This window comes from Musca autumnalis, unplaced genomic scaffold (assembly GCF_047663935.1).
Source record: "Musca autumnalis isolate F117 unplaced genomic scaffold, ASM4766393v1 scaffold_1, whole genome shotgun sequence".
Lineage (NCBI taxonomy): Eukaryota > Metazoa > Arthropoda > Insecta > Diptera > Muscidae > Musca > Musca autumnalis.
In genome coordinates, this window is record NW_027411644.1 from 207,981,084 (window position 1) to 208,000,142 (window position 19,059).

The following is a 19,059-nucleotide window of genomic DNA, read 5'->3' on the forward strand; positions in this document are numbered from 1 at the left end:
CATTTTTATAACAGTAGCAAATCGATTTTCGAGTTTTCTTTTAAAACTGTAAACCCGCGAAGTCAACAATAGTTGTGTCTTTTTACTTTTTCAGTAATAATTATTCAGTAACTTCTTTTTAGAGAGTAAGAGAGATTTTACTCTTTGATACGAAAATAGAGAAAAAAGTAAAAAGACAGCATTTAGTAATCTTTCGCAAGATAACAGTTGATAACCAAAACAAAAACATTGGCGCCTATGCATGAAATAAAAACTAACTCCAAAGCAATGAAAAAGTTCTTCAATTTTAAGCAAAATAAATAAAAACTTATTAATATATTAATAAAATAATCTATAAATATAGCTGAATCGTAATATTTATAGTTTTTTCCACAAAAATAAGGTAAACATTGAGCAGCTGACCGTTAGCAGATGATTAAAAAACAGCTGATCGAACTTGCTAAATGTTGCTGGGAAAAATTCTTTCAGCAAATTTTAGCAATTTCTCAGCAAACAACTGTCAAAATTGTTCTCTCACTTCGCTCTCTTTTACTGAACTTTTGCGTAAAAAGACAGCTTTTAGTAACATTTCGTAATAATTATTACAAATTATCACGTAAAAATACACACCTAATCTATGAGCAAACTCGAAAATCGATCACAAGATAATCGATTATGCGATTTACCTTCTATGCAAAAGTCGACTACGATTTTTAAATTTTTGTCGAGTTGACATTTACAGATATTTTGGTAGTGCGGCGGGTATTTCTTCCATGCATCGGGTTAGGGTTATAACACCCATGAACGTTCGCCAGAGCCTCGTATGCGCGAACAGATGACACCAGGCGATGTTGACGTTTGAAGATGATTGGCTTTGTGAACAAATATATTATTCGTATTCCCATCACTTTTCCGATTAGCCTTCATTCAAACAATATAATCCGAATCAGCTCGTCTCGAAAGAGAAAAATAACAAAATTAAAACATATGATCATCATCGCCTTAACAGGTAAACATAAATAAAGCAAGCCGAGCCCGGCTTAACAAAACGTTCCAACATAAAAAAATTGCAACCAAATGGTTGTTGTTGTTGCGTTCTAAAAATAAACACATCCCAAAAACTAGAACAGTTAAATGTGACTACATGTGGGAGACAATTACAGCTGTGTGGAAATAAAGTCCGTCCTGCAAAAAACTCGTAAATGAATAAGATTGTTAGAGTTGGCAATGCCATCTGCCTTAAATAAATCCGGTGTATTGAATTCCTAATTGCAAATTTGCAATAAATTCAGTATATATAGAAGGAAAAATTTAGGGTAGAGACATAGTCAGATTGCCGCACAAAAATACACCTGATGAGCGCTTCTCACCAAAGTGCGAAACATGTAGTGTAGTGGTTTGTGATGACAATTTCTCTGACATTCTTTTTCATTTACAAAAACCTTCTGATAAATCAGCTCATCTAGAAAGAGAGAAATAACAAAATATAATCCCACGGTGACCAACCAAAATAGCTGGTGCCGTGCGCACAATAGCTATTGAATGGAGTGATCCAAGATTTATACATTCCCCCAAGAATTATACAACCTCTTGAGATCTTCTATAGAGAGACGAGGACCAGAGGTCGTCTTATATAGAGGGAATACGGCAAAAGGCCATCTCTCTATAGAATACCTCGAAGGCCTTTGGTATATACGTAGAAGCCTTCATGAGGTGTGGTGTCTATTAAGGATCCCAAGATGTGGAAGACCTTAAGAGGTTTTCTCTCTGTAGAAGACCTCAACAGGTCTATAGTTTATAGAAGGCATCAGGAGGTCTGTGGTCTATAGAAGACCTCTATAGGACTTCTGTCTATAGAAGACGTCAAGAGGTCTTCTGTCTTTAGAAGACCTCTATAGGGCTCCTACCTACAGAAAACCTCAGAAGGTCTTCTATCTATAGAAGACCTCACGAGGTCTTCTGTCTATAGGAGATTTTAGGAGGTATTCTGTCTATGAAAGAACTCAGCAGGTTTTCTGTCTATAGAAGACTTAAGGAGGTATTCTGTAAGCTTAAAGTGGTTTTCTGTCAATGGAGGTCTTTTGTCTATAGAATGCCTCGAGAGGTCTTCTGTCTATATAATTATATTTATGGGATTTATAGAAGACCCCAGGATCTGTCTATAGAAGACTTAAGGAGGTATTCTGTCTATAGAAGACCTAAGGAGGTCTTCTGTCAATGGATGACTTCAAGAGGTGTTCTGTAAGCTTAAATAGGTCTTCTGTCTTTAGAAGTCCTCAGGAGGTCTTTTGCCTATAAAAGACCTCAACCGGCCTTCTGTCTATAGAAGACCTCAGGAGGTGTTCTGTAAGCTTAAAGTGGTTTTCTGTCAATGGAGGTCTTTTGTCTATAGAATGCCTCGAGAGGTCTTCTGTTTATCTATACTTATAAAAGAGTTCAGTAATGATGACTCACTGACTGACTGACTGATAATCAACGCCCATACTAAACGGCTGGAGCTAGAATCTTCAAATTTTGGGTGAGGGTCACTCTTGGTCCGAAGGTGTCAGATAAGGCTGGATTTTTGGAAATTCGAACTAGAACGGTACCAAAAGTACTAAAAGGTTCTAAATATGGTACCCTTAGTATTAGGCAAACGCGAAGAGCTAGAATTCTGAAATTTGGAATGAGGTTCACTGATGGAAACGTGTACCAAAGGGTTTTTGGAAATTCGAACTATAAGTGTACGAAAAGTACTAAAAGTTAATTTAGTACTATTTGGTATTACGTGAACGGATAGAGCTAAAATCTTGAAATTTGGAATGAAAATCAGGGTTTACAAGATGAGTTGATATAAGGAGGTGGTTTTGAAAATGTGTACTCATGTGTACGAATAGTACTAAATGGTACTAAATTTGGTACAATTTGAATTTGGGCGAACCGCTAAAGTTGGAATTCTGAAATTTGGAATTACTATTACTGTTGGAGCGTAGGTTTGAGATATGGAGGTAGTTTTCGAAATTCGTACATATGGGTACGAAAGGTACTAAATAGTACCAAATAAGGTACAATTTGGATTTGGGGGAACGGATGGAGCTGGAATCCTGAAATTTAGAATTAGGATTACAGTCGGGGTGTAGGATAGAGGTATTTTGGAAATTCGTACTTTTGGGTACGAAAAGTACTAAATGGTACCAAATTTGGTACAATATGAATTAAGGTGATCGGATAGAGCTGGAATAGTGAAATTTGGAATTAAGATTACTATTGGAGTGTGGGATTGGGATACTTTTGGAAATTCATACTTATGGCAACGAAAAGTACTAAATGGTACCAAATTTGGTACAATTTGGATTTGGGTGATCAAATACATTTGGAATCCTGAAATTCGAAATTAAGATTACTTTTGGAGTGTTGGATAGTAGAGTTGTGCCAAAGGAACTATTTGGAACTATCTAGTTCACTTCGCAGTTCCAATGGCCCACATTTTTTCTTTGAACAAACTGCGTATACTTACTATCACACGTTATATTTCATGATGTTACTCATACGTTTTGGAACTAGTACAAGGAACTAGGAACTAGATTACCCAACTCTATTGGATAGAGGTAGGTATGGAAATTCGGACCTATGGGAACAAAAAGTACTAAATGGTACTAAATTTGGTACAATTTGGATTACGACGATCTGATGAAGCTGTAATTCTGAAATTTGGAATTAAGATTACTGTTGGCGTGTAGGATTGAGGTAGTTGTGGATATTCGTACTCTTGGGTACGAATAGTACTAAATAGTACCAAATTTGGTACAATTTGGATTTGGGTGAACGGATATAGCTGAAATTTAGTTATGGGTAGGAAAAGTACTAAATAGTACTAAATTTGGTACAATTTAGATTTCAATGATGGGATACATTTGGAATCGTGAAATTCGGAATTAAAATTGCTGTTGGAGTGTTGATAGAGGTAGGTTTGGAAATTCGTACTTTGGATACGAATAGTACTAAATGGTACCACATTTGGATTTGAGTTATCGGATGTATCTGGAATTCTGAAATTCGGAATTAAGCTTATTGTTTGAACATAGCACTGAGGTAGTTTTGGATTTGGGTGAACGGATATAGCTGCAGTGTTGAAAGAGGAGGGTTTGGAAATTCGTACTTTGGATACGAAAAGTACTAAATGGTATCAAAATTGGTACAATTTGGATTACAGTGATCGGATGCAGCTGTAATCCTGAAATTTGGAATTAAGATTACTGTTGGCGTGTAGGATTGAGGTAGTAGTAGAAATTCGTACTCATGGGTACGAAAGTACTAAATGGTACCAAATTTGGTACAGTTTGCATTTGGGTGAATGGATATAGCTGGAAACCCGAGATTTGGAATAAGGAGTACTATTGGAGTGTAAGATTGATAAAGTTTTGGAAATTTGGAACAATTTGGATTTCAGTGATAGGATACATTTGGAATCGTGAAATTCGGAATTAAAATTGATGTTGGAGTGTTGATAGAGGTACGTTTAGAAATTCGTACTGTGGATACGAATAGTACTAAATGGTACCAAATTTGGATTTGGGTTATCGGATATATCTGGAATCCTGAAATTCGAAATTAAACTTATTGTTTGAACATAGCACTGAGGTAGTATTGAAAATTTATACATATGGGTACGAAAAGTACTAAATGGTACTAAATTTAGTACAATTTGGATTTCGGTGATCTGATGTAGCTGCCATCCTCAAGTTTGGAATTAAAATACCTGTTGAATTGTAGGATTGACAACATTTTGGAAATTTATTAGTTATGGGTAGGAAAAGTACTAAATAGTACTAAATTTGGTACACTTTGGATTTGAGCGAACGGATAGAGTTGGAATCAAGAAATATGGAATTAAGATTACTGTTGGAGTGTAGGATTGAGCTATGGAAGTAGTTTTTAAAATTCGTACTTATGAGTACGAAAAGTACTAAATTTGGTACAATTTGGATTTGAGCGAACGGCTAGAGCTGGAATCTTGAAGTTTGGATCTTAATTCCATGTTGGGGTGTAGGATTGAGGAAGTTTTGGAAACTCGTACTTATATGTACGGAAGGTACTAAACGGTACTAAATTTGGTACAACTTGGATTTGAGCGAACGGTTAGAGCTGGAATCTTGAATTTTGGAGTTAATATTACTGTTGGGGTTAGTTTTGGAAATGCGTACATATGCTTACAAAAGTACTACATTTTGTACAATTAGGATTTGGGTGAAATTATAGCGCTCGAATCCTAAAATGTGGAATTAGGTACACTTAGGGGTACGAAATGGTTCCATGTATGGTACAATTTTGTATTGGATGAACGGATAGATCTAGATTCGTGAGATTTGGAATTAAGATTATTGTTATCATTTGCTTAAAACGTCCGATTTAAGAAATATGTGCCATAAATAGTTGTAAATGGCAAAGGATTTAGTACAATTTGTTATTGTGTGAAGGGAATTTTGAAATAATAGGAGGAGGTTCGTACGAGTATTTATGTATTTACATGTAAAGTACTTAATAGTTCTATAATTGGTTTTGAGGGAACAGATAGAGCTGGAAATGACGATGGCGGTTGTTGGGTTAGGCCATATTTGCGCTGAGAACATCAATTAAAATATCTCAAAAAATGTGGATTGCTTTTGTGTAGGCGTGACAAAATGTTTCCACCATTCTATATTATATATTGTTTATTTATTTTGTATATTTAACGCATACGAAGTAGCGGGCACTTTGCTAGTATTATTATATTTATAGAATTTATAGAAGACCCTATGATGTCTTCTCTATATAGAAGACCACAAGAGCTTTTCTCTCAGTAGAAGACCTCTGGACATTACTATCTGTAGAAGTCCTCAGGAGGTCTTCTGTCTATAAAAGTCCTCAGGAGGTCTTCTGTCTATAGAAGATCTAAAGATGTCTTCTGTCAATGGAAGACTTCAAGAGGTCTTCTGTCTATAGAAGATCTAAAGACGTATTCTGTCAATGGAAGACTTCAAGAGGTCCTCTGTCTATATAGGAGACCTCATGAGGTCATATATTTATAGAAGACCCCAAGAGGTCTTCTCTCTAGGGAAGACATCAAAATGTCATTTCTTTTTAGAAGGCCTCAGGGCCTCCTCTGTATCTATATTTTATATTTATAGAAGACCTCAGGAGGTCTTCTGTCTATAACTGTGGAGGTCTGCTGTCTATAGAAGATCTAGAAGATCTTCTCTTTATAGAAGACCTCAAGAGGTTATTTCTCTACAGAAGGCCTCAGAAGTTTTCTCTATGTAGGAGACCTCGTGAGGTCGTTTCTCTGCAGAAGGCCTAAGAAATTGTCTCTATACAGAAGACCTCGTGAGGTTTTCTCTCTGTAGAGTACCTCAGGAGGACTTCAAGAAGTCTTCTGTCAATGGAAGACTCCTAGAATGCCACGAGAGGAACTCAGGAGGTCTTCTATCAATGAAGGACTCCTACAGGTATTTTGTCCTTAGGAGTATTGGTGTCTATAAACGACCCAATAGGTCCTCTGGCTATAGAAGACGTCAAGAGATCTCTGTCTTCTGTCTATACAATACCTCTAGTGATCACCTGTCTATAAAATTACAGTGACTGTCACTGAAAATGATGCAACATGAAATAAAAAATGTAATCCTTAATAACTTCAAAAATGTTTTTGCAGACTGAAAAGTTATCTTTAAGATGGCATAGAAAAATATTTCATTTATTGTACCGTTATACTAAAATTTTACCGGAAAAGTAAAATTGGCATTTTTAAATTGAGAAATAAAATTGTTAAAAATCTCAATTCGTTATCAACGATTACATTTTTTATTTCATGTTGCATCATTTTCAGTGACAGTCACTGTAGTTAGGAGGTCTTTTCCATAGCTTTTACTGAAAAATTTTAGCAAACCTTTTATGCTTCTACTTTCGACTGATATGACGATTTAGATATACGCGCCTGCTGGAATTTGATTCGAGAATTTCTGATTCGCCTACATACTCGTATGAACAATATTTTACAATTATTGGAACGCGGTTAATAAATTGTTACTTATGTTGTTTTTTTTTTTTTGAACTTATCAAACCAAATGTGTCTAAACCTGCATATCGCCCATTTACTTAAAGAGTGACACATCTAAAAAAATCGAGAATAACGCGTTTTAAGTTGGCTGTCGAAATTTGACTTTCCAACTTAAAAAGATTATTACGCAAAAAATAAAATAACTACTTGGACCCTATTTTGCAAACAGATATCAGTGCTAAATTTCTGTACAAGATCAAGCACGGTTTAAATTATTTTAGTGCTTAATAAACTCAAAAAAACTTTCTTACTGAATTATGCCAAACTGGTAGTGAATGAGATGTAACTCGTTGAGTTTTAGAGATATACGCATGGAAATTTGGCACAAGATCCCAGCAAAATTTGTAGGAAGGGGTTCCATGCGATGACTAGATTTCATGGCATCTTTTGCATTGGTTCAAACGAAGTCGTAAAAGATCCGATCTTTTCATTATCATTTGAACCAATGCAAAGGAAGTCGTGAAAGATCCGATCTTTTCATCAGCTTTTGAACCCATGCAAAAGAAGTCGTGAAAGATCCGACATTTTCATCAGCATTTGAACCCATTCCATCGATCCAATAGAGATGAATTTTGTGGTTTTATTTATAAAGTTTTTTCTAAATATATAAGATTAATTATTTACAATAGGCTTGTTGTTGTCGGAGACTCGAAATTACAACCAACGTTGTTTAAACTCTCGTCGTAATGATAATGTTGGTGAAAATGACATGCCAAATCATTGGTGAAAATGACATGTCAAAGCATTTGTGTAAATGACGATCCAAAAATGAATAGCATCTTTTGGGGTCCACGCTCATATAAAATTCATCGATGAAGGTGCTAAAAAGATGACATGCCAGCTCACTTGCACCCATGATTGAATGACATCTTTGGCATCGAACATTTTGCTGGGATAAAGTAGAACTCGTAGAAAAAATAGAAATTCCTAATTCAGAAAACGCAAACATATCATATCATAAAACATTAATTTATATTTTGTTTAATAATGAATGAGCAAGTTTTCAACGCAAAACGATACTCTTATCATTCCGAAAATGGTGTAGTATCTCAGAATTTTATTTTTTAACATTTACAAATATTTTCCACCGAATATAAATAACAAAACAAAAACATCTGTTGTAGCCAATGCGATAACCCTTTATGACGAAGTTAAACGAATGCGCGCTAGGCACATTGTTGGGGATAGAGGTAGTATTCATTAAATAAAACAGCATGACTTTGCAGAAACTTCACTGCTCGAGTAATAAGGTGCCAAGCAAGATATGAAGAGTCGAAAAAAAACAAAAACATTGTATGTGTTTTATAGCGTTTTGAGTGTATGCTTTTCAAAATTTTGGCCATTTCATTGTACTTGGTTCGCAGCTGGTTACTTGGTTGGTTGTTGGCTATACGAGAGAGTTTGCACGAATACACATTTTTTATTTGATTTAGTTCTAACACGGCTGCGATACTTACACTTTATGCCGGAAGAATACCAAAGAAGCGTGGAATAAAAAAGTTACTAGTGCCATATAAACAAAAACACACGACCCGCTAATATAACATAACATATTTTGTATATTATTAGTGAAATTAATTTGCAAAAAAATTGTAATAATAATACAAATAATTGTAATAATAATACATGTGAAAAAGTCTTCTTTGCTATTCAAACAAAATTTAAAAAAAAAAAATAATCCAAAAAATATAAACAAACTAATTTTGTTGTCATTATTAAATTTTAAATTTGTGCTGTTTTAAATCTTTTCTAAAAAGTGATGTCAGCACTATGTATTTGTTTAAATATCATGTATTTACCGTAACGGTGTGCGTGCGTGTGTAAATAGTGTACGCGTAACGTTTTGCGTTGATAACACAAAACATAAGTGTTATTAACTAATTTGCACAAAAAACAAAAAAAAAAAAAGATTCATTGAACTTTGGCCCCTTGTTTCACGTCCAAAACAAAACAAAAAATAAAATAAAACAAACAAAACCAATAAATATCAAAAAAGAAAACTCCCGCACTTAAGATAATAAATCGTTAAACGTCGTCATCACGTCAAAGGAGACACAATTTAAAACAAAACGAAATAGTTGGGATATTTTAAACAAATTGTATAGAAAAATATTCTAAACAAAATGCCTCGCCGCTTAGACAACAGTATTGCCCGTCGTATTATGCTTTCAAATCAACCAAATGTTCCTTATGATCACAACAACAATAATAACAACAACATTGATCACAGCAACATGCATCAAGGATTAAATAATGTTCATTTTCATCAACACCATCCGGCAGCAGCACCAATGGATGTTGAAGGTAAAAACATTTTGAAAATAATTTGTGTAATACCCCGGTTACACTTACCGGATTAACCCAATGGGTTTGGATTTCAAATGTCAATTCCATAGTGTAAATGTCAAATAAATCCACTCGAAGTGGGTTAACCGGGCAAAAAACTCTAGTGTAACCGTAGTATAATAGCTCATTTAGACTAGCCATAAATCCTCAACTGGATTTAATAAATCCAGAACAAATCTCATTGCATTTGGATATACCTTTGGAGGATTTAAATGTCAGTCAGCTGATTTTTGTTCATAGCACAATTACCAAGGTAGATGCATCAGACCATCTGATCGAATTTGAAATGTCAAAAGAAGTTGTTGTAAATTTAATTAGTCTCAAAAAACATACGGTAAATTATAAATTTATTGCAATGATATATCAGCTGTGTTCCTTTACTTACCTGAGGTTATAATTTTTACCATTCCTTACCATTTTTAACCTGCAAAGCGTTCCTTAACCCCAAAAAGTGGTAAAACTGGCAGCAATTTTTAAGAGAGTGAGAGAGGAGAGAGAGCACATACGCCTTTCTCCTCTACCGCAGGCTACCATACAAATTTCTGCAGGTAAAAAATGGTAGAACTCATTTTTCGACTTTTGTTTGACGATTATTTCACAATGAAGAAAAAAATGGACGAACAAAAGAAAAACAGAAGAAAAAGTCGAACTAAATTAAGGACTGTGAAATAAAATACGAAAATTGATTTTTTATGTTTCTTTTTGACATTGCTACCAGATCTACCATTGGGGGTAGCTGAAGGAGTGGACCCATATGGCTTATCTTCAAACTTAAACTATGTTTGGACAAAATATTACTAAGGCCAAATTTTAGACCGAATCGGCAGATCCGTTCGAGAGTTATCTTGCACTCCAACCACCTCACACGGTGTCGTAGGGGTTTTTTGCATCTTTCAGGCTGTTTTCTAAGGAAGTATGGACTTGCCCCTGATGAAACTTGTACCGTCATATGGAGGGCAGTGAATACAAGTTGCTACAACAAAAATCAAAGCGATTCGAGAGATGGCCCTAAACTGAACTTTTCCGAAATTTTGTGTGTGAGGTACCCGAAGGAGTGCACCGATTGAGTCCATATTAAAACCTTATCTAAGTCTGGAACACATTTCACGACGGGCAAAGTAGGGACCAAATCGGTTACTCCCTTCAAGAGTTATCGTGCGCACAAATTTTCCGAACATTTTCGAACTTTTGTGGGGGATGGACCGATATAGCCCATCTTCGAACTTAAACTAAGCTAGGACAAAATATTACGAAAGCCAAAATTTGAACCGGATCGGTTTATCCGTTCGAGAGTTATCGTGCGCTCCAGCCAGCCAGACAGACGGACGGACATTGCTCAATCGACTTCAAATTGTCTGAAACACATTTCGTCCAAACATACTTGGGGTCTAAAACCATTATTTCGATGAGGCACATTTTGCCCGTATGAAAGTGTATATACCCTCGTTAGCATAAATGCTGAGGGTATGAAAAGTAAAGGAACAAAGCTATCATGACACAATTACCCAGGTAGTGGTATCGTAAAATTTTGAATATGAAGAGTCAAAATTGTCTTTATGTTGTTCGGAAAATTATAACTAAAATAATTTTTTTTATAAAGGGATTTAACATTTCATATTTGAACAGCTCGTGTGATACCATTACCTTGGTAATTGTGCCATAGTGTGTATCAAAGCAAGTTTAATTTTTTCGCCATGTTTACAAATTTTGACATTTTAAATTATTTTCGTTGTAGCAATTCACCGATGCATCTACCTTTTTTATACCCTCCACCATAGGATGGGGGTATATTAAGTTTGTCATTCCGTTTGTAACTACTCGAACTAATCATTGTAGACCCCACAAACTATATATATTCTTGATCAGCGTACAATTCTACATCGATATAGCCATGTCCGTCCGTCTGTGGAAATCACTCTAGCGTCCAAACCGATTGACGTAGGTGGATGAAATTTTAGGGAAATCTATTATATGTACGTAGGACTTTTGGTATTGAAAGCGGGCTATGTAGGTCCACGCTTTAGTATAGCCCCCATACGCGTGACGCGTCGTCGTTTTAAGGAATTTTTAAGATATTTGTCCCATTTTACCACCGAATTGGTTGTAATTTGGTATTTTGTGTCTCCAGAGGCCAAAAAACTCTCCTACCAAAGTTGGTTTATATAGGTCCACGTTTTGGTATAGCCCCCATATAACGCCCCATACAAAGTACGCGTCATTTTAATATATTTTGAATGTATTAGACCCATTTGACCAAAGAATCGGTTGTAACTTTGTATTTTGTGTTTCCAGAGGCTAAGAAACATTTCTACCATAAAATGTTTATATAGGTCCACGTGTTGATATAGCCCCCATAATACAATATCTCCCGATTTTCGATATTTTGAACGTTTTAGCCTCATTATCACACCGATATGGCTGAAATTTGGTATTTAGTCTTCGTTTGGGGTATAAAACTTTCCCCCAGAAATTTGTAGGTATAGGTCCACGCTATCATATAGCCCAAATAGAACGGTAGCTTCCGATTTTCATTAATCCACCGAAATGGCTGAAATTTGTAGTGGAGAGTATAAAAAGTTCGGCCCGACCGTACTTAACGCTTTTCCCACTTGTTCTTGTCCCTGTTTGGAATTTTTTGTATTTTCTAGCAGCATGTTGCAAAAAAACAGAGTTGTATACGATGAGGATTTATGCCGGATTTAAAACAAATCTACTCACTACGAGGATTTATTTTTGTATGGAAAATCTGGTAGATTATCGCTGGATTTAGCAAATAAATCCTGATAATGCGCTAAATCCGGCTAATGATGTCATATCTAAATGGCCTATAACAATTGCAATAAAATGTTAATAATAGTGCAGGACAAAAACACAATTTTTGGCGATTATAATATTGGTGTTTGCATTAGGTTATACCAACAGATCAGGGTTTTTGTGTTTTATTGTCCAGCAGAATTCAAAATGCAGCTAAATCAAGTAAAAAAGTATCAGTCGCCTTTGCCTACAGAGATATACCCTCAGCCTATGTGAATTTAAACTTTCATCTAAGGACAGATCGAATGTATTTAGGATCTTTTCAGAATTTTGTGGCCTTTTTTGAACATTTGAGCTTGACGACAAAAATGTGTATTAGGATTAAAGTGCAAGTGTTGCGGGGGAGGGACTTAAAGGAATGGACCGACTTGGTCCATACATACATATCTAGTTATTCCAGTGGGTCATCGTATAACTTTTGGACCAGTATGCCAGGAAGCATGAACTTGTCCACGGAAAACATAATATCGCTTTAAACTGGACCACAGCGAACAGCATCGATATAGATATCCAAAGGATCTTCGAACAGACCCTAAACTGCACTTGGACACAAATGTGGAACTCTTGTGGGGAGGCACCATAAGAAGAGGACCGATATGGGACATTTAAGCTAAATTTGAACAAAATATTAGGAGATCCAAGGTTTGGAGCAAATTGGTTGCCCCGTTCAAGAGATATCATGCATAACATTTTAGTGAATTTTTTTAAATATTTGGGGGGAAGAACCGGAAGTTGTGGACTAGGGTTATGAGTTTTTGATATTTTTTCTTAAAATCGATTTCATGTAGCGAGAATGAAAGAACTTTTGTCTATTAATGCCTTAAATATCCTTGATTTTATTTTATTATAAACAAGTAAAAAAGTATCAGTCGGCTTTGTCGACAGAGATATACCCTCAGCCTGTGTATTTTGAAACAATTTTTTTCCAAAACACGCATGTATTTAGGGAGTTTTAAAAATTTTGGGCGTTTGAACTGCAAAAATGTTGATTAGGATTTAATATCAAAAGTTTTGCGGAGGAGATACTAAAAAGAATGGATCTCCAGCCACCACATATGGTACCATAGGGGTTTTTTAGAACTTCAGGGATGTTTGCTCAAGAAGTATGAACTTGCCACTGAAACAACTTTTACCATCGCAAATGAGGCAGCAATGCAAGTTGCTTAAAAAAAAATCAAAGTGATTCGAAAGCAGGTCTTAAAGTGAACATGTATCCGAAATTTTGAGTGGGAGGTACCTGATGGAGTGGACAAATATAGTCCACATTTGAACCTGATCTATATCTGGTAGATATATTAGGATGTGTAAAGTATGGACCAATTCGGCCACTCTCTTCAAGAGTTATCGTACGCACAATTTTTCCGAACATTTTTGAACTTTTGTGGAGGTGGTACCTGAAGGAGTGGACCGGTATGGCTTATCTTCGAACTTAAACTATGTTTGGACAAAATATTACTAAGGCCAAACTTTGGAACGAATCGGCAGACCTGTTCGAGAGTTATTTTGCCCTCCAACCTCCTCACACGGTGTCATAGGGGTTTTTTGCAACTTTCAGGCTATTTTCTCAGGAAGTATGGACTTGCCCCTGATGAAACTTATACCGTCGTATGGAGGGCAGTGAATACAAGTTGCTAAAGCAAAAATGAAAGCGATTCGAGAGATGTTCCTAAACTGAACTTTTCCAAAATTTTGTGTGGGAGGTACCCGACGGAGTGGACCGATTGAGTCCATATTAAAACCTGATCTAAGTCTGGTACACGCTCCACGATGGGCAATGTATGGACCAAATCGGTTACACCCTTCAAGAGTTATCGTGCGTACAAATTTTCCGAACATTTTCGAACTTTTGTGGGGGAGGTACCGGAAGGAGTGGACCGATAGAGCTCATCTTCGAACTTAAACTAAGTTTGGACAAAATATTACGAAAGCCAAAATTTGAACCGAATCGGTTCATCCCTTCGAGAGTTATCGTGCGCTCCAGCCAGCCAGACAGACAGACAGACAGACGGACGGACATTGCTCAATCGACTCCAAATTGTCTGAAACACATTTCGTCCAAACATACTTGGAGTCTAAAACCATTATTTCGATGAGGCACATTTTGCCCGTATGAAAGTGTATATGAGGAAAAGTCAAAATTTTTTAGTTTCCATGAAGCCAAGGTTTGCACTATTATAATACGTGAACTATTGTAGTTTGCCAGTAACTATGACTATTGCTGGATTAATTTAGATGTTTTTGTACAAAGCTCAAAAATTTAGCAAAAAAAATTAATTTACGTGGTAGTTACGACCGCGTAAAGGAAAAAACATAGGTAAAAAACGTTGAATCTAAACAGGTTTTTTACATTGATATTCGATTTCTGATTAATCCATTCAAATGACGGACATCTGTCCAAAGTAAAAGTTGGAGAATACAAAATGAAGATTACACTTCTAATGTATCACTTTCCAAAATTTCCACTGCATCCACCATTTATGGATGCTGACATTTTGAAGCCGGATTTCAGGTGTTTTTTGTATTTTTTATGTAACTGAGACGCGCATTCGGATATTTCGAAAAACCAATTATAGGACTAAAGAACTCGCGATTTCGCATAATCTGATATGTATATTAAGTATGTAGCCCAGACAGAAGCAGAGTAATCTACTGTCAAAGGCCAATATTTAGTGCGATATTTTTTTCTAAAAAACCTATTTTTTGGGTACAGTATTTACAATATCGTTTTGAGTGTGCTGGTACCCCGCGATATTTTAGTTTTTCGACGATCCGGATCATATGAATCACAGATCGTAAAAATCCACCTACTAGAACGGCGGAAATGGCTACTGCAAAAATTGAAAAATTTGCGAAAAATGTTTTTCAAAATATCGCTGACTAATTCGCGTTTTATGTGGATCGTTTCCATTTCAATGAAGAAAGTGAATCATCACTCGCGTTTGTGCGAAAACAGCGGTTTGAAAAATTTAGTGGCATGGGAGCTGTCTCCGATTTATCCAAAAAATACTGTGTGATGCTACATCCACGGTTCTTGAAGGATTTTATTGAAATATGTTTAGATCGATGTATTTTTTCACGGTTGATAGTGAAATCGGATGCGCATAAAAAGTGTATGCACTTTGTGCAAAATATAAGCGTAATACAGTTTGTTGCACACTAAACTGCAGACGATGCTACATCTTAGCGGCCAAAGTAAATCCTGGCAAATGTGTACAAATTAAAAGAGAAGAATTCGCTGTATTGGTAAACCGCATGCGCATCAAGTGATTTTGAAGATGTCGCGATTTACACGCATTTTAAAATGAACATTACCCGATACAATTTTATTTCAAGATTATACCCCATTTAAAGGAACCCAACATTTATTTGAAAGATATCCATATCTTCTGCTAGATGTTAGCGTGTTTTCGAGAAGTGATTAGAATAAAAAATGTGATTTATTGCGTGGAATTTAACTAAAATAGAAGAAAAACTCCGAACTATTTTTCTTACATTTTGTTCAACTAACTCACAAAATAAATTTTATTAAATATTTTCTCTTACAAAAATTTTATAAATTTCCTCAATATATTTTTTGTTTTTTGCTATAATATGCAAACCGCTAAACGGATTTGTATAGTTTTGGTTTCATTTGAATTTTCGCAATGTTTAGATTACGTACATATTTTTTATATATTTTTCAGATGCATAAACAGATTGAATTTTATTAGAACAAGTTGTAAACTACAAATTGTTTTGAATGCTTTCCTAATTTCCGCGAAAATTTACAACTTTTTCACTAAGGTTATCGGACCTCAGTAACCATATAGTATGTAGGAGCCCCTAATTAAGAGAGTTTCTCAATATAATGATTAGAGTCTTTTAAAGATTTTTTTCTTTTTATCAGAATTGAAACCGCCATAACTTTTGCGCGCAACAACCAAAATTAGTATCTCGAACAGATTTAAGAATGGGATTTTTTTCCCAATCTATGTACCAAAAATCATTCATGTAGCTTAAAAAAAATTTTTTAATTTTTTTTTTGTGGAAAACTAAAAAATTTTGTCTTTTCTTCATATACCCTTCATAGCCTAAAGGCAGAGGGTATAAAAAGGTTAAGCACAAACCACTTTAAAATTTATTGTTTTTTATTTTTTAAATTCTATGATATGAAAGAAAAAATTTCTCAAAAAATTATTTCCTGTTGCTGCACGAATGAATCACCTTTTGCCAATTAACGACTAAAGTAACTTTTATTCGATTTAAATATTGAAAAAAGGTCCTGCACAAACCACTTTAAATTTTTATGATATATGAAATAAAGTTATATATAATATAAAATTATATATATATATATATATATATATATATATATATATATATATATATATATATATATTATACGATGATAAAATTAGTGAGAAACAAACGGATGTTTTGGTTATGTCGTGTGCTTCTATATTCTACAGTGACTCAAAAATTTGTCAAAAGTTCTGAAAAATAAATGTTTAAAAAGCTTTTGGTGCGGAAGCTTTTTACTGAATCACTTTATAATAAAGTTTTTATGTAATTATACCCTCAGCCTTTAGGCTATGAAGGGTATATACACTTTCATACGGGCAAAATGTGCCTCATCGAAATAATGGTTTTAGACCCCAAGTATGTTTGGACGAAATGTGTTTCAGACAATTTGGAGTCGATTGAGCAATGTCCGTCCGTCTGTCTGTCTGTCTGTCTGTCTGGCTGGCTGGAGCGCACGATAACTCTCGAAGGGATGAACCGATTCGGTTCAAATTTTGGCTTTCGTAATATTTTGTCCAAACTTAGTTTAAGTTCGAAGATGAGCTATATCGGTCCACTCCTTCCGGTACCTCCCCCACAAAAGTTCGAAAATGTTCGGAAAATTTGTACGCACGATAACTCTTGAAGGGTGTAACCGATTTGGTCCATACTTTGCCCATTGTGGAGCGTGTACCAGACTTAGATCAGGTTTTAATATGGACTCAATCGGTCCACTCCGTCGGGTACCTCCCACACAAAATTTTGGAAAAGTTCAGTTTAGGAACATCTCTCGAATCGCTTTGATTTTTGCTTTAGCAACTTGTATTCATTGCCCTCCATACGACAGTTTCATCAGGGGCAAGTCCATACTTCCTTAGAAAATAGCCTGAAAGTTGCAAAAAACCCCTATGACACCGTGTGAGGAGGTTGGAAGGCAAAATAACTCTCGAACAGGTCTGCCGATTCGGTCCAAAGTTTGGCCTTAGTAATATTTTGTCCAAACATAGTTTAAGTTCGAAGATAAACCATATCGGTCCACTCCTTCAGGTACCTCCCCCACAAAAGTTCAAAAATGTTCGGAAAAATTGTGCGTACGATAACTCTTGAAGAGAGTGGCCGAATTGGTCCATACTTTACACATCCTAATATATCTACCAGATATAGATCAGGTTCAAATATGGACTATATTTGTCAACTCCATCCGGTACCTCCCACTCAAAATTTCGGATACATGTTCACTTTAAGACCTGCTTTCGAATCACTTTGATTTTTGTTGAAGCAACTTGCATTCGCTGCCTCAATTGCGATGGTAAAAGTTGTTTCAGGGGCAAGTTCATACTTCTTGAGCAAACATCCCTGAAGTTCTAAAAAACCCCTATGGTACCATATATAGTGGCTGGAGATCCATTCTTTTTAGTATCTCCTCCGCAAAACTTTTGATATTAAATCCTAATCAACATTTTTGTCACTTCAAACGCCCAAAATTCTTAAAACTCCCTAAATACATGCGTTTTTTGGAAAAAAAATTGTTTCAATATACACAGGCTGAGGGTATATCTCTGTCGGCAAAGCCGACTGATACTTTTTTACTTGTCTTAGATAAAAACTCATCAAAATATCGTACAGGGTTACGAGGTTGTAAAAAAGTTATAACCCTATTGTGGACCCGTATTGCCCATCTTCGAACTAAACCTATGTTTGGACAAAATATGACGAAGGCCAACTTTTGGACCAAATCGATTGATCCGTTCGAGAGTTATCGTGCTCTCCAGCTACTACCTATGGCGCCACAGGGTTTTTTACACCTTTCGGGCTGTTTTCTCAAGAAGTATGGACTTGATTCTGAAAAAAACTGTTACCGTCGTAATTGAGGCAAAAATCAAAGTGATTCGAGAGCAGGTCTTAAAGTGAACTTATCCGAAACTTTGTGTGGGAAGTAACCCGTAGGAGTGGACAAATATAGTCCATAGTCGAACCTGATCTATATCTGTTAGATATATTAGGATGTGTAAAGTATGGACCAAATCGGTCACTCCCTTCAAAAGTTATCGTGTGCAAAAATTTTCCGAACATTTTTGAACTTTTGTGGGGGAGGTACCTGAAGGAGTGGACCGATATGGCTTATCTTCGAACTTAAATTAAGATTGGACAAAATATTGCGAAGGCCAAATTTTAAACCGAATCAGCAGATCCGTTCGAGGGCTATTTTGCGCTACAACCACTGCACAGGGTGTCATAGGCGTCTTTTGTACCTTTCAGGCTATTTTCTCACGAAGTATGAAGTTGCCCCTATTGAAACTTGAACCGTCGTATGGGTGGCAGTGAATACAAGTAGTTAGAACAAAAATCAAAGCAATTCGAGAGTAGGTCCTAAACTGAACTTTTTCGAAATTTTGTGTGGGAGGTACCCGAAGAAGTGGGCCGATAGACTCCATATTGGAACTTCATCTATGTCTGGTAGAAATTTCACAATGTGTCAAGTATGGACAGAATCGGTTACTAACACTAAGAGTTATAGTTCGTACAATTTTTCCGAACATTTTCGGACTTTTGTGTGGGAGGTACCTGAAGGAGTGGACCGCTATCGC

The 19,059-nt window shown here is 35.8% G+C and overlaps 1 protein-coding gene across 4 annotated transcripts in view; it reads left to right on the forward strand.

Annotated features, from left to right (window-relative positions):
- Keap1 (kelch like ECH associated protein 1) overlaps nucleotides 1–19,059 on the forward strand; it is a 62,124-nt gene that overhangs the window by 23,464 nt on the left and 19,601 nt on the right. Inside the window, exon 1 of one of the 4 annotated variants that reach the window (XM_073959993.1) lies at nucleotides 8,398–9,355. The exons of 2 other annotated variants lie outside the window; for them this stretch is intronic. In XM_073959993.1, coding sequence (XP_073816094.1) covers nucleotides 9,175–9,355 — 181 coding nt within the window. In that variant the 5' untranslated portion in view covers nucleotides 8,398–9,174. Of the gene's footprint in view, nucleotides 1–8,397; nucleotides 9,356–19,059 lie in introns of those variants that run through there. One more of the 4 variants, XM_073960001.1, reaches the window with a different exon arrangement.